The 17,004-nt window shown below is 38.3% G+C and overlaps 1 protein-coding gene across 2 annotated transcripts in view; it reads right to left on the bottom strand.

Moving 5' to 3' along the window:
• Positions 1-17,004, bottom strand: part of SDC2 (syndecan 2) — a 138,191-nt gene that overhangs the window by 18,799 nt on the left and 102,388 nt on the right. For both annotated transcript variants that reach the window (XM_020968883.2, XM_020968874.1), the window contains exon 2: positions 3,766-3,877. In XM_020968883.2, the coding sequence (XP_020824542.1) occupies positions 3,766-3,877 (112 nt within the window). The remainder of the gene's footprint in view (positions 1-3,765; positions 3,878-17,004) is intronic.

Below are 17,004 nucleotides of genomic sequence, written 5' to 3'. Positions count from 1 at the left end.
GGTTGGAGAAAGGCTAAACAAATTGAAATATGTGAATATAGCAGAGTAGTATTGTACCACAATATATGACTAATATGAAGAATTCTAAGAAGCATAGAAAGACATATTAAGAATTGATGAAGAAGTAAGTAGAAACAGGAAAACAATACATACAATGACAAACACAATGTAACTGGAAAGAACAAGACAAGAAAATGATTACTGCATAATTATAATGTCCAAGTTTGGCCTGAAAGTAGACTTGCAAAAATAAACCTCTTTCCCTTCCTTGTAAAGCTGGGGGGAGAGGGGAAGAAATAAAGGTGTCAAATACTGGCACTTACTGTCTGACATGGTCAATGTACTGGGTGGTTTTGTTGAAATGATCCCCCCCCCCGCCACTTCTTTAATCTCTGTTAAAAGGAATGGTTTGGGGCTTAGGGAAGAAGGGAGGGATATTTCAAAAGTTAATGTGATACAATAACAGAAACAATCAATAAAAAATAAAAAAACAAAGAGTCCCAGATATAAAGTCCATACAGCCATCAGATATCAAAGAGGAAAAAAGAAAAGGTGAATTCAAAGGGAAAAAATTAAAAATCTACAATGATAAGAAGAACCTGAAATTTGTGAATTTCTTTAAGGGAGATTACCTAAAGATAACATTTCACAAACCAAGATTACTGATGAGTTGAAAGGTATTCATAGAATCTAATCACTATTCTCTTAAATACAGAAAGAATAAGATAAACAGCATTTTCTTTAAGTTTACCCATTCATGGACCTCCAATATCACAAAATGGCAGACATGGATGAGGTCTCAGAGTCCATTTAGTTCAACCAAGTACCCCTTTTACAACATGCTCAACAAGTGGTCATCTAGCCTTCACTTAAAGATGTCGAAGAAGGAGGAACTCACTAACGGAAGAAGACATTTTCTGCTTGGCCTCAGACAACAAAATGAAAACAGTGAGTGGAAATCCTCTCAAAATAAGGAAAAACTCCCTGGTAATTAGAATGCTCTAAAAATAGAATGGGCTGTCTCAGGATTTACTGGGTTCATTAGTTTTATTGGCTGCTATGTTGCAATGTTGACTCATTTAGAATTTGCAAGTCAATTAAAATGCCAAATCTTTTTTTCAGATGAACTGCTTCCTAGCTAAACCTCCCTCCTTTTGTACTGGTGAAGTTGATGTTTTGAACCCAAATATAGAACTCAACATTTATCGCTATTGAATGTCATCTTCTTTAATTCGATTTAATTCAGTAAATATGTGTCAAATGTTCATTATGTGCAAAGAACTGGGGAGGTAAAGACAAAAATGAAAAGAATTCTTGCCTTCAAGCAGCACATCATTCTAGCCTGTAAATGTATTTTTGCATCTTGGTTCTGTCATATATTATATTAGCTATTGCTTCTAGCTTTGCATCAGATGCAGATTTGATAAAGATGCCATCTATGTCTTCATCTAAGACACTGATAAAAAACATTGAGCACAACAAGGCCAAGAACAAATCCTCGAGGCACAGTTCTAGAGATTGCCCTCCCAAGACGACATCAACCCATTAATGACAACTCTTTGGGTCTAGTTGTTCCACCTAGGTGTAAACTTTCCCACAGAGAAAGCATGAGAAACTTTTGTCAAATGCTTCAATAAATCTAAGTAAACTATGTCTACAGCTCTCCCCTAATCTACCTACGTACCTATTCATCCCATCAAAAAAGGAAATGAGGTTAGAATAGCATGACCTATTCTTGATGAAGCCATTACTAGCAAAGTGGTCACTAGCTCCTTTTCTAGGTGTCTACAAGTCATCCCTTGAATAACACTATGTTCTAGAATTTTTCCAGGAATTGAAGTTAAGCCTCCTGGTCTATAGTTTGTAGAGTTCACTGTCTTCCCTTTTGTGAAAATCGGGACATTTGCCTTTCTCTGGGTGTCCAGCACCTCTGTGTGAGGATGCAAGGGACACTGGTTAGAAAACTTTGAGAACTACCATCATAAGCCAAGAGTCAGTAACTGCTATTTTGAAGAACATCATTCTCAAAGCAAAGAAAAGCAGTGATGATGGATGCTGCTCTTTTGCACACTTTTTTCTATAGCTTTGATCAAAGCATTACGAGAGCCAGAAACCAAGAGGTAATGGTTTCATGTTTTAGCCACAGATCTATCCTGGTTATATACTGTGATTTCTAGGTCTCATCTATTCCATCCACATCTTTGAAAAGGGAATTTTAACTAAGAGGAGATATATAGCGCCCTTTCCTTAAATCTAGTCAGAGAGAGAAAGAAAAAAAAAAGATAAAGAGAAGAAGCATCTATCTCCTGGAATAACTTGGGCACTCTTATGTTTGGAGACAGCAAAATGACTTGTGTGATCTCCAGAGAGCCCTTCTAAACCTTGAATTCTAAGATCTGCAGTATAGAGACAAGATTTTCCCAATTAATTATGTGCTGGGGCATTTTGAACATTATTTAACTACAAAGTATATCTGAGGCACTAAGGAAAAAGTGTGTGTTGTGGGTGTAAAGTATTAATAGTGTTCTAGTGAGTGACATTGGGGCTCTGCTGGGCAACACTTACCCCCCTTGTTCTGCATGTGAGATATATATCACTCCCCTAAGAATAGCAATGGCTATTTTTACACCAGGATTGCACTGTAAGTTCATACTTACTAGGTCAGCAAGCTCTTCCATCTCTTTCCCAGACTTGCTGTTTCTCCATTTAAAACACTACATCTTATACTATAGCTTGACTTCCTTCAAGCAAAGGATCAATTTGAATCTTTCTGCATCTGGGACCAGTCTGCTAATCAGATGGCATACATAAATCTAAGCCCAGTGTAGCTGTCAGTACCTTTGGGATTACAAATGAAAATTCTAATCAATAAAAATCCCAATAAAGATTTTCATGGTACCCAGCTGAACAATGTTTCCTGACTTGACCATTAATTACCTCTGCACTCAGATCTTGTCTTAGCCACAGCTTCCACTGGGATTGTTCCTGGAACAAGTGAAATGATTGACCACTGGTCTAGAGAATCTTTATCACAAATGTTTTTCAATTCAACCGTACATTTTCCCTTCCTCCCTTAGAGCAACCCAGAGGGAGTAAGTGAGGCCAAACTGTTTCTGATTTATTCTTTAATTTCTAATCTGTGGTATGGGAGTTTTGCCAAGTAGGCACTCGTTTAATTTCTTTACCGATGTTCTAGGTGATATTACTCTCAATGTCTTAATTGAAAATCCCACTGAAACTCAAATATACTCTCTATTTAATTCTTTGAACTATTTCATGAGAACTGTTTCCCAAAAATGTTTAAAACAGAAGCAGGGCATTATCTTAGAAATACGAATGGACAAAGTAAAAACATACAGAGAAAATACAGTTGAGACAGAGATAGAATATACTAAATTATTATTGTCATTATAAAAATTGCTTGAAGACTTTTCACTATCATTTCATTAGGTATCCCACTCCCAAATTAGCTTGAAAGTGTATGTATATGTAAACATACATATGTGTGTGGGTGTATCCGTGCATATGTATAAATATAGATACAGACATATGCACACATATATACATTCAGATTTACTCCCACCCTAACTATGAAACAAAGGAATAAATGAATCAATAATTCGATAGACTCCTGAAAGAATTCTGGAATCTCATTAGCATCTAAGAATCAGCTAATTATATATTAATGTTGAACAATAAGGCAAGGTCTTCATGTGAGAGGAGGTTGAGGGGGGGGAAGAAATAAAAATGGTTTTCCACTTTTACCTGAGCCCGATGCAGATGCATAATCATCATCATCAATAGGATAAACTCCCGATGCTTCTTCAATAGAGCTGTTGTCAAGGTACATGTCTTTATCAGAAGTCAGCTCCGCCCTCTAAGAAAGAAATGAGAGTGAAATGTAAGAGGGTAAACTGTTAAGAAGCTTATTTCATTTATGACATTTTTCTGTTTTCTCTAGTTATTTACCTCCCTTCAATCGCACTTCCCCTTACCCCCATTCTTCAAGTTCTGTGTCTAGGAATGGTTTAATACTCTCTTAAACAGCAATGAGAGTCAGGGTGGTGTAGGGGCGGAAGAGCCCTCCTTGGAGCCAGGAAGACTAGGTTTCAAGTCTCCCCTCTGACACACACTGACTATGTGACCTTAGGCAAGTCATTTACTCTTTCTCAATGCCCTCCTTAGACAGTTCTCTGTGACTAAACTGTGGAGAAAGGGCTGCCTTGCACTGATAAAGTAGACATTCCTCATCCAGAAATTCCTTATAGCAATAAAATCTTAGCTCTAGTCCCTATTCCTTTATACATAATACACATCTGAACTGTGACAGATCAGGGACTCCAGCACCTATAATTTCATTCAGTATGGTTAAACAAATATTTTTTAAATACCTACTGGGTGCCAAGCACTGTGCTAAGTGCAGGGTAAGATAACAAAGTATAAATAATATGCCGTCTCTGTTACTTTTCCTACTGTTTTGTTTTGCTTTTTGAGCTAGGGTATAAATGAATCTGTTTCTGCTTCTGCTTCCTCGAGATTAAAATAATTAGAAACCAACCCAGGGCTTACTTCTCTTGCCTTCACAAAGACTGTTGCAAAGCTTATAGCAACATTCCCTCTGAGTTCACTGAAGAGAAATGTTAATGTACCATGAGGCAAGAACCAGGAGTGTGCTGGTAAATGTTTAACAACCGGCTTGGGGAAGGGGCACAATGTACACATGGTAGATACACTTTTAAAAGTTTAATCTGTATTAACATTTTCTCCATCACTTTCTTAAGTCTAGACCATCAACAAAACAATGAATCAAGCCTTGATTTGTAGCATGTGATGATTTTTGAGGTATAAATGCTCATAATGAAAATCTAACTACTGGCATGAGCAAGGTTGGGCTGGATCCGGCATAACCTGCCTATAAGACTATCCAGTAAAACAGGAAAGAAGGCAGTTATCAGTCAACAAATGAACAACCACCACCATCATCACCACCACCACCACCACCACCACCATCTATATAGTCAGTTACTACTCTGGAGTCATGCACAATCTTGTTTATGGCACCTGAAATGACGAGCAATCTAAACAGTGTGTCTACATGAATCATTTGATAATAGAAATATTCCTCTGGTGACTATGGCCCCTGATCTCTTTGACCCTGAAAGTAGTGATCAGTACACGAAGAAACACATGAACCAATTTCTTTAAAAAAAAAGACTGATGTTCAGTAACAGCAAATAACATGTTTATTGTTGAGAAAAGCAGAATTACAGCATTTCAAAATGAGAAGGTACTTGAGAGCCCCTTGGACTACCAACTATAGTCTAACCTATGCTCAAACAGGAAATCCTGTCTATGATGTCCCCAACAAGAGATTCTTCAGCCCCTGCTCAAAGTTCTTTTTACCAAGGACACTGAAGACCCAAGACTTAGAAGGGAGCACAGAGAACGTCTAATATAGGGTGTTTTAACCAAAGTCTGGGAACTTGGTTTTTAAAATATTTTGATAATTGTATTTTAATATAATTAATTATTACCAATTTATATCATTAATTAATTAATCATATTATTAATTAAAATAATTAAGTGTATAATTAACACAATAAAACAATAATTTAATATAATTTCTTTTGTAATCCTATGTATTTTATTTTAGTTTGTGGGTCAATTAGCATTTACTAGCACAATTATTTCACTGACTCACAGCTTACTCAATAAAAGGGGTTTATTCCAAAAATCCAACTTTTGACCCAGCCAAAGTCAGAATAAAAACCCACGTGGAATTAGGGTAGTGGATGTCTATTAAAAATGCCCACAATAAATTGATATTTGATCAGCCCTATGATTAAAGCACTGTCGACACCTAAACAATTCTTACAGTCTGATGAGGATACAATTTATCTGTAAAATTAAGGGCTTGACCTAGATGACAGTACTATTAAAAAAAATTAAACTTAATGCTCATACCCAACAGACTTTTAAAAAACGATTTCCCTACAACATTGTTTTTCATTAGATTTTTCTCTTGAAACATAATTTTCTGTTCCAAGACTCACTGGCTGGAAACCATCCCAGACAGACAGGCAGGTCCTACCCTTGAAAACAGTACGACTTTATTCTATCAAGTTACAACTCCTGCTAGGAAAGGAGAACACATTTTAAACTTGATCCTACGTTCTCCACTATTCCTCTATGCCAATTCATTGAAAGGTATGTGAACCCATCTTGCTTAATCTATCGTACTGCCTGGACTCCAAGTAGTGAAATAGTGGCCTCTGGTTTTCCCGTGGCCAGACTCATGAGCTTTGAGTAACGGCACAGAGCCAAAAGTCTGAAGGGACTTTTCTCCCAGCACGGTCGGATCTCAATTTGGCAGTCTTTGGATAAGATCCATTCTTTACTTTTCTCTCTTCCAAGGTTTTCGCAATCTTCAATGTGAATTTCCACAGTCTCCTGAACCTTGTCACAGACCTTGAGGTATAGTCTACGTTCCAGTTATGCAAACAATCTTATTACCCACCCAAAGCTCTGTCCTCCACAAAAGCAGTCCAATCAAGAAGCACTTACTAATGCCTCCTATGGACCAGGCACTGTGGGAGGTGCTGGAGATACAAAGGCAGCCATGAAGTTATTCCTGTCCTTACAGAGCTTAAAATCTAGCTGAGGGAGAACATAAGATTCACATACCCACATATCCATATAAAATAGATACCAAGGTATGCAAAAAGAGCTGATCACCCTTTATCAAACATGCCACATTCAGTCCCACAACCTTGCTTTTGCATAACTGTTCCTCTCAAAATTGTTCCCTTTCTTCTACGTTTCCAAATCCTACCAGTCCTTCCAGGCCCACCTTAATCCAGCACTGAGCACCGTGCCTGGCACGTGATAGGTGTTTAATATATATTTACTGACTGACTGATATTAATTCAATCTACACATGTGATAAAATCTTCTCTGATAACTCTTTCATGGACAACTGGCATCCATAATTTTAATTCAATTCAAGCCAATCCAACAAGCATTTATTAAGCCCTGACTGGGTACACAGTATGTCATGCTAGGCACTGTGGGAAAAAAGCAATCTAGACAAAATTTGGTTCTTTCTCTCACAAAACTCAAAGGTAGTACTTATTAAAAGCACTTAGAACTTAAGAGATGGCACTAATAGTCTATTATTAGTTTAGAATTTAATTATATAGTTTTTCATTTTGGTTGATAAGTCACACAGGTCTTACTGCATTTCCAGTCAATCATAAATGGAGAGCTGGACAGGAACTGAGAGGCCATCTACTCTAACCCCCATTTTATAGATAAGTCCCCAAGAAGTAAACTTGTCCAAGGTCACAAAGATAGCAATCTGCAGGGCTGGGATTCAAACCCATTTCCTCAGAACCACTAGACATTCCACTTTGCCAAGTATGTTCATCTTCTCTCCTCAATTAGACTACAAGCTGCTTGAGGGCAGGGATTATGTCAAATTTACCCCTTTATCCTCACCATACTTAGTATTGTTTTGAGTATATAGCAGGTGTTCAAGAAATGCTTGTTGACAAATACATAGAATAAAATTGGTCTTTGGGTAATAGCTAACATGTCACAACAGCACCAAGTCACTACAAGTTATTATCAGATTCACAAGTGGAAATTAGATCTATTTTAGGCATGGATGGTCCTCTGACCCCATGCTTTGTATAAAATTTTAAGTACTCAAGCTTCTTCTACCCACGGGTTCCAGCATATGGATTTATTTTCAAAGCTAGAGAATTTAGAAGCTCTTTTTCAAAAAGGGAAAAAAAATCCCTCAGAATACTAGAAACTCTGTTTCCTTTTCTTCACAGTGAGTGATTTTAATTTCCCTCTGCCCACACCAAACTTCTGGTTTGCTAGATCTAAGTACAGCTCTAAGATATTCAATCCTTACTTTTAAATTGAGTTTCCATTCATTAGATAACCCAGCTGTCTAGACCAACACATCATTCACACACTAGCAGGCGGATGGAGAAAAAAACTTACAGATAATTCTGTGTTACTTTAGAGACTTTACAATTCAGCTGTACCAGGTAGTCAGTCTCACACACCACTGAATTCACCAAGATAAATGACTCTTGCAAGATTATGCCAGGCTAATACCATTGTAGGGCTCTAGGTTAAGAAAATGGTGAGCCTAGAAGACAGAATCATAGGTTGGATGTACAGTTTCTTTGTTAATTGGTTTAGCTCCCTAGATAAATGCTTTCTCTAGCACACTCAATAGAGATTGCTTGAGAATTAGAGCCAGAAGGGGAAATAGAGACTGTCTAATACAGAGGTTCTTAACCCAACTCCCAGAATTTATTTTAAAAAACATTTTGATAATTGTGTTTTAACATAATTGGTTTTCTTTTGTAATCCTATGTATTTTATTTTAGCTAGTCAGTCAATTAGCATTTACTATGCCTTGCTATCTGCCAGGCACTATGCTAAGTGCTATTTTGTGCATTTCAAAACATTATTCTGTGTAGGGGTCCAACAATAGCCACTCAGAAAAACAAAAAAAGTGTTATCTACTTTGTTGTTGGAGGAAAAATAAAACCCACCCACACATCTTTTCTGAGTAGAGAAAGTGTAAGAAAGTGACCTAGCAAATGAAACTTGCTAAGAAATAAGGCTATCCAAAAATGAAGGGACTACTTTTCACTAGCTGTTTTCAAGCAAAAGCTAGATGCCTACTTGCTAGCCATGATTCATTGGGGATTTTTTTTTTCTGGTTCAGGTTGGACTGGATGGTCCCCGGTGTCCCTTCCTCTCTGAAGTTAGAACCATTTCCAAAATTCAGCTTTCTCGTGCCCGTCTAGACCAGGCTTTTACAAATACATCAGTTCAAGTTTCCCCACTGTGGCTGTTACCCCCCAAACCTGCAACTTTTCTTAAACCAAATTCCTTTCTGCTTCTTCAAGTGTGACCTCTCAACATTGGTGGAATAGAATTGTAATGTCAAGGAAGAGAGAACCCTAATAACAGACTTTGGGATAGTGAAACTTACTCTAATTACTCATCACCAAAACGAGAAAGAAAAGTCAGATTTTTCATGAATGGAGGTGGGGGGGTGGGGGATGGGGGATGGGGAGCAGAGAGCTTCAATAAGCCAAGCATTAGCTATAAAAATAAAATATCAATCTAGCATTAAATTTCTGTACCACTCTATGAGAAACTAAAAACCCTGATAGAGGCTTTTGTTTCCGGATAAAGGCACTACTAGCTCCTGACTTAAAGGGGCCTTACCTGTACAGCTGAATTCACCTTTATGATTAGTATAAAGGGATGAAGTAACTGGTGGCATGTAACCTTAGCTTGTACTTTCATTAAGTTAAACTGATATACCATGGGCTGATTTATTATGAAATAATAATTATCTTCAGACTCCTATCACCAGTCACTTAAGGAGGATGTATGTACCCATTCTGAAGTTTTTCTAAATGTGTACTCCATAGGATCTTATAAAGCTAATCTAACCCCCTCACTCACCAGATGAAGAAAACAAATCCCAGAGAAGTTAAGAATAAGATTTTCTTTTTTTCCCTTTTGACTTTCTCCTGTACCTCGAAGAAAACTATTTACTTTTTCATTAATATCAATTTGCTGCTGAGTATTAGTAGCAGTCTTGGTTCATTACTGAACAGAGTTAAGTGTACTTATCCCTTAGCCAAATTTTAGCCACAATCCAAGGATGGAACACTAAGTTTACTGACATATAAATGTTTCTATTTTTGACTCTAGATACAGTCAGGGATATCCTTGAGCTACCTGTGTAAGTTTCTCTTTAGAGCAAAAACTAAGTCTGGTCTCACTTTACTCAGTTACTTAAACATTTCTGCCCAAGTGGTAAGGAGGTGACCTAGTCTTAACTTCCTCATTAGTGGAACAAAGGGATTAAGATTAGCTCATCTTTGAGCTCCCCTTCCAGGTTTATGGTATTTCCTCTAAAGGACAAATCATAAGCCTTCCTGGCCTTCTCTTGTCCCACACTTTGCTATGTTCTTCTACAAATCTTGCATAGGGATGCCTCCCCAGGGTGCCGGGAGCTTTACCCTGGGTTTAAAAACATTAATGTTACATGGGTACTAAGGCAACAGATGGGCTGTACATCTGTTGTCCCTTCCTTTAGCTACATGACTGACCTACCACCTGTTCTGGTCATATATCTCTTGAATGATATCTTTACACAACTTCTTGAGCACATTAACATTGATAAAATGCTAAAACCTATTTATGCCCACCATATATCTTTCAACATTAGCTTCCATGAACTCAAGTTATCATCTCCCTGCAAATGAACTGATGATCTGTATATCTAGGTCTAATCTCTCGCCTGAGCTCCAGTTTCCCATCACGAACTGCCTATTGGTCATTTTGAACTAGACACCCAAAAGGCATCTCTGCCTCAACACAACCCCAAATGGAATTCACTATCTTTCTTCTCAAACCCACCTCCAATCTGAACTTCCCAGTTACTGCTGAGGGTACCACCATCTTTTCAGCCAAAAAGGTTTGGCATCTTAGTGTCATTCTCTTTTTTGTGGGTGATTTAATCATTTTATTAATAAGGCTAGCATGTTATTAATAAAAGGATGGTCAGGTCATTTGGCTATCTCTCTTAGACCAAAGACCATTATGGTGGCAAGATCTTTTGGAACATATTATTCTCCAATGCACTCCCCCTCTTCACCTTGGCCTCTTGGAATCCTTTCCCTCTGCATGATACCTTTTCTGTATCCTTCAACTGCTAAGGCCTCATGACAAAATTACCTTGAATTAGTTTATGTGTGTATGTATATATGATATATATATATATATGTCTGTGTGTGTGTGCATACACACACTCAGATACACACATACACACATGTCCTTGAGGCCGAGGATGTTTCATTTATGTCTTTGCAGTCTATGGATAATAGATATTGATCAGAAGGGACTTAAGAAGTTCACTAGGTTCATCAATTCTCAAAGTATGGTCCAGGGATCTCTGGGAGTCCCTGAAACCCTTTTAGGGTATCCACAAAGTCAAAATGATAATTTTCATAATAATCTGTCATTTAAATTTCTAATATGAAATATCAATGGATATAACTCAAATAAACAAAAGCTCTTTTTTGTGGGAGGGGGGTCCTCAATAAGACTCTGGAATCAGAGGACCACGGTTTGAATCTTTCCTCTTGATGATTACTGCCTGTGTGACCTTAGGAGAGTCATGGGCCACAGTTTCTTTATGTTTAAAATGAGGAGTTGGATTAGATGAGCACCCTTGCTTTAAATCTGTAATTCCTCATTTTATAGACAAGAAAACTAAGAACTAGGAAGCCTTAAAGGCAGGATTCGATCCTAAGTCCCCTGACTCCAGAAGCAGCGCTCTTTCCATGTGTACCACACCATTTGTGCCATTTGTATCCTATTTAGCAGAGTGCCTGGCCCATAGGAATCATAATAAATATATAAATAAATATGTAAACATGATTTAATACAGAATCAAAATGCAAAAATTTCATCCAATTCCATATAATTTTTAGGTTTAAATTTAGATTCATAGGATGTTAGAACTGGAAAAGATCATCTTTAAGATCATCTAACCCCATTCCTGTTTTAGCATAGGAGTAAATTGAGGGCCAGAGAGGTTATATGACTTTCCCATGGACTTAACCTACCTCCTAATATCCTTTGTTCAGAAATGAGGCATTTGAGACTTAATTTAGGGGGTAGCTAGGTAGTAGATAGAGCACCAGGCCTGGAGTCAGGAAGACTTATGTTCAAATATAACTTCAGACAGTTAATAGCTGTGTGACCCTGCACAAGTCACTTAACCCTGCTTGCCTCAGTTTCCTCATCTTTAAAAGGAGCCGGAGAAGGAAATGGCAAACCACTCCAAGTATCTTTGCCAAGAAAACCCCAAATGGGGTCACAAAGAATCAGACACAACTGAACAACTGCATAACCTATATGGTGAAAAGGGGTCAAGGTCAAGATCAGAAATGAATTGGGGGGGGCAGCTAGGTGGTGCAGTGGATAGAGCACCGCCTTGGAGTCAGGAGGACCTGAGTTCCAATGTGACCTCAGACCCATAACACTTACTAGCTGTGTGACTTGGGGCAAGTCACTTAACCCCAATTGCCTCACCAAAAAAAAAAAAGAAAAGAAAAGAAAGAAAAAAAAAGAAATGAATGGACTTGGAAGGGCCCCCCCTACATAGGTCATGAAAAATCCTTGAGACAATACTGTGGAAAATACTTCCGTAATTTAGGATTTCTTCCAACTTTCCTATACTATTTCTAGCACAAACACATGAAAAAAAATCAAGACATTTCCCCAATAAGTTATTTCAACATACAATATAAAGAGAAAATAAAGGGCTTAGCTTACTTAGTGTATATATAATCAGTCAAGCAAATTAGGAACATAAAACCAAAGCCTTTAAGAAGCAAAAATCAAGCTGTGGGAAAACCGAGTTAAACGGATAATTAACTACACAGGATGGGGGGAAAGGCCTTTTTCCCAAATAATCTCCACTCACAGATAACTGAAGACATTAGAAAATTTACTAAAGGAATCACAAGATCACAGAATTTCAGTGTCAGAAAAAACACTGGAGACCATCTCGTTCAACTCACACCTAAAGAAGCATTCCCCTTTATAACACACCTGACAAGTTGTCATCCAGCCTCTGGCTAAAGATTGCTAATGTGGAGGACTCCATTTCCTCCTGAGGCTGCCCATTCTACTTCCAGATAGCTCTGCTTGTTAGGAAATCTTTCGTTCCATCAGTCCTACATGGGCCTCTTTAGAACTTGCTTGCTCTGTTCTTCCTGCTATGGCCAAGCAGAACCAATCTTAATCCTTCCAAATGACAACTCTTCAAATTCTTGAAGCCAACTACTATGTCCTATGTTTCCCACAATCAGTCACTTAGAAAATGCCACTGTGCTAAGACCTAGGGATATTAAGAAAGGCAAACAATAATCCCTGTCCTCAAGGAGTGCACATTCATGAAATCTTTGCTGACCTAGTTAATCAATAAATCAATCAGCATTTATTAAGCACTTCCTGGGAATACAAAAGCAAAAAGAGAAATAATTCTTGCTATTAAAAAGCTATCCTAACCTCATATAAAGAAGCCAAGAAGAAAAGAAATGGTAGTCCAAGATGCTTATTTCCTTCCCTAAAACAAAGCCCCATTTCCTTCCCAAATTGTCTTATTGTGAGCTTCTAAACTCAACTTGTTTTCATTGGATCATAAAATGCCTTACAGAACATCAATTATGGTTCAGAAAAAATATTTTCAAAGTTATTCACCAGAAACTACAATTACTAATGGGCCAACATCTTCGTTATGCTACATTTTGCATATTTTCAGTAACCCAAAAGCATTTTCAAAAAACTCTATGTTTAGATGGTCTCTTTAACTGTGAAATGTCTCTTTTTTACATATGAAGAGCTTCTGACCTAGCCAATTAAATTCCCTAATAATCAATCAGTGAATCTTAAACAAAATCTTGTGAAAGGCCTGACTAGCCTTCCAGAGTTTGTATACTCACTGACTCTTACCACACCATCTTTTTCACAGAAGGCTCTTTACTGGAAAAAGATAAACTGCTTGTTTTTTCTGACGTTAGTCCAATGTTGGTCTGGTTATTGATTCTAATATGAAGCAATGCCACGTTTGCACCAGCAAGGTCTCTGTCGGGCTGCTCTATTTTTCTGTGATTCTCACTCAGTCCAGTCGTGTCATTCCAATGCAGTTGACCTATTGGTCAACTACATTGGACCAAAGTCCTCTGTTACTATCTCTCTGTAATGTGGAGTCTAAAAATAGCCAATAGTCTTGATTGTAACCTGTCAACGTTTATATTCATATCCATTAATTGCTTATATCACAGGAATACAATACTACAAAATCCTGTGATCTAAAATGTTATTAGGAGTCTCATTACCACAAGAGCCCTTCAGGAATAAAATGTTCTGCAACAAATCTGGATCTGCCATTCCCATTCCCAATGCATGCTAATTTTGTAAATCAGAAGTCAACCTACAGAAGTATATGAAATTAACTAATCAAAAGCAATGTTTCTTGCATGGAAATTGGATCCTGGCAGATGCCTAACTTAAAACACTCATCTTTCATGACAATAAAGAAAAGGCTAACCTAACTAATTCTTAATTGGGTATAGAATCTGGATCTTAAGAGAGAAGGAAAAGAACTTCTACCTTGAGCTGAATTTGCTGGCAGCATTTATCAAGGCTCCAAAGTGGGGAGTTGGTATTTAGAAATGTGTATTGAAACAATGCCTGGGACTTTTGAGTGGGATTGTTTGGGATATGTATGACACACAAAGGGAAAATGTTCATTACTTACAGATGTGTGCAAAGTTGTGTTCTCTTCCTTTTTTGGTATATCAAACAGAGGGAAATATGAGGTTTGTAAGTCATGTCATTACCAGCACATTGCCACTCTCCCACCTACCAAAGGATATTCCAGTATTTATTTTGTGGTACAAAGGATCACAGTTTAGACAAAGGAAAGGAGAGGAGAGAGAGAAGCGCAAGAGAAGAGAGAGAGGAGATAGAAGAGAGCAAGAGGAGAAAGACAGGAGGGGGGAGATAGGGGGGAGATAGAAGAGAGCAAGAGGAGAGAGAATAGAAGAGGACAGAGAGAGACAGAAAGACAGAGAAAGAGAGAGAGAGAGATTGTGATCCTAACCTGAATCTCAGTTGGAATGAATTAATATATTCCCACTGATTCTCTCCCAGTGGAATAACCAGACTGTGTTTATAGGTATAGCGTGGGAAAACAAAGACATGGGTTTGTGGCTCTAAGATGCCTTATTGTTCTGTTTTTTCCTTTGTTTCTTCATTTGTTTCTTTGGACCTTTGATTTTTGTCAGCACAAGTAGGTAGTTCCTTCTACCAATGCTGTTGTTCAGTCATTTCAGACTCTTCATGAGCCCGTTTGGGGTTTTCTTAGCAAAGGTACTGGAGTGGCTTGCCATTTTCTTCTCCAGCTCATTGTACAGATGAGGAAACTGAGGCAAATAGTGTTAAGTGACTTGCCCAGGGTTACACAGTCAATTCCCAAAACAGGTAGGACTTGAACCCAGGTCTTCTGGACTTCAAGGTCAGCTCTGTAACCAACTGCAAAATGCTGCCTTTTTTTCAAAGGCATTTTGCACCACCCCCCACACACACACACACACACACACACACACACACACACACACACACACATGACACAGACACCCATCATAATGAAGGGATCTCAAGTTTATGAAGAAAGCAATTTCTAATCTCAGAGTTAGTGCTTCTAGCCAAAGGGTATTTCCAGCCAAGTATTACCTAAAAAGTTATATTTTTAGCCCCTAACATTTAGCTGTGCATATTATAAGATAAAAATGACTGCTATCATATTTACATCAACAATATATATTAGTGGATGACAAGAGAATGGAAAATGAATGAGACATTAGGCTGTAATGGATCAGACCTAAGCAGTTTCATGTCAGCCATGCCTGGGAATCATTTTGCCATGTTTCATACGTAGGGATGGTATCCACAATTTAGCATGTATTGTAAAGGCCTGGCTAAGTTCAACTCTACTTGAATCCCAATAAATGCACAGGTCACTCCAGAGCTGGCCCAATGAGAGGAATGTTACATTGAGCACAAGTAAAGCTCATAGAAAGGCTTGTCTATTTTAAAACATACCAACGATGCAGAGGGCTTAAATCCTATTAATCATAGTCCATGAGAGCTAGGGATCAGCTTCCAAGTCTCAACTCTACGGGTAAAGCCTCCGAGAGGGCAGGATTTTCCACTCTGGTGATACAATCCCTTGCTTCTCAATCTCCCGGGAGCAGTTGCCATTAAGCCTGAGCCTTCCCACTTCAAAAATGGCCTTTTGTGAAGGTATAGGTCAAGAGGAAATCTTATAAGTTTTACTATCTGCTATGCATCCTGTAGCATTCCTTCTTCCAATCCTTAATGGCAATGCTCGCCCTTCTTTCAAGGTTTAAAATCTTGGTTACTGCCTCTCTCACTATTTCAGGAAGAGCCTCAGCCAGCAGATGAGAAACTTAAGACTCATTAAATGACTTGCCTACAGTCACACAGATTAGTAAGTGGCTCAGATTCAAACCTAGATCTCCCAACTCCAAATGCAGTTTTCTCTCCACTATACCAACTCCTAATCATGTTACCAACATAGAAAAAAATTTAAATAATGCCCCATCACCTATCAAATAAAATCCAAACTTCTTAGTCTAGTATTTAAGGTCCATCTCAGTTTGGCGCCAACCTAACTTTCTTTTTTTTTTAAAGGCAATTGGGGTTAAAGCCACTTGCCCAGGGTCACACAGCTAGTTAAGTGTCAAGTGTTTGGTCTGAGGCCAGGATTTGAACTCAGGTCCTCCTGACTTCAGGGGCCAGTGCCCACTATGCCACCTAACTGCCCCCACCTAACTTTCTTAGTCCTATTTCCCACTACTCTAAAAATGGCATATGCTTCTCTACCTTTGTGGTTTTGTTTAAATCATTCCCTTTTCCTGGAAAGGACAGTTCTTATCTATCCTTCAAAACAATTCATAGGTCACCTCTTCCAAGAAAATGCATGGTGCAGCAGATAGAACATTGGACTTTGACTTGGGTAGAATCTCACATCAGTTACTCATTAGCACTGTGAGACTAAGGAAAGTCACTTAACCTATCTGATTCCAAGAGGCAGATGTGAAAGTGCACAGAGCTTCAAGGTATAGGAAATAACCAGCACAAAGTAACAAAGATGGAAGACGACCAAATCTGCCACAATTCTGAAGAACTCCAAGGAGGCCAGTGTAGCTGGATCATGGAATCTGGGTGTGGGGCTGGAGGCAGAGAAAGGTGTAAGAAAGCTGGGAACATGGGGAGGTGGGGCCAGATTGAAAAGGGCTTTAAACACCAGTGGATCAAGTGAAACAATGCAAATAAAACACTTCGTAAAATTTAAAG

Source organism: Phascolarctos cinereus, unplaced genomic scaffold, assembly GCF_003287225.1.
Source record: "Phascolarctos cinereus isolate Bilbo 61053 unplaced genomic scaffold, phaCin_HiC Scaffold_4;HRSCAF=312, whole genome shotgun sequence".
Taxonomy (NCBI): domain Eukaryota; kingdom Metazoa; phylum Chordata; class Mammalia; order Diprotodontia; family Phascolarctidae; genus Phascolarctos; species Phascolarctos cinereus.
Note: the sequence above shows the minus strand (reverse complement) of the source record. Positions and strands in the feature narration are given on the sequence as shown.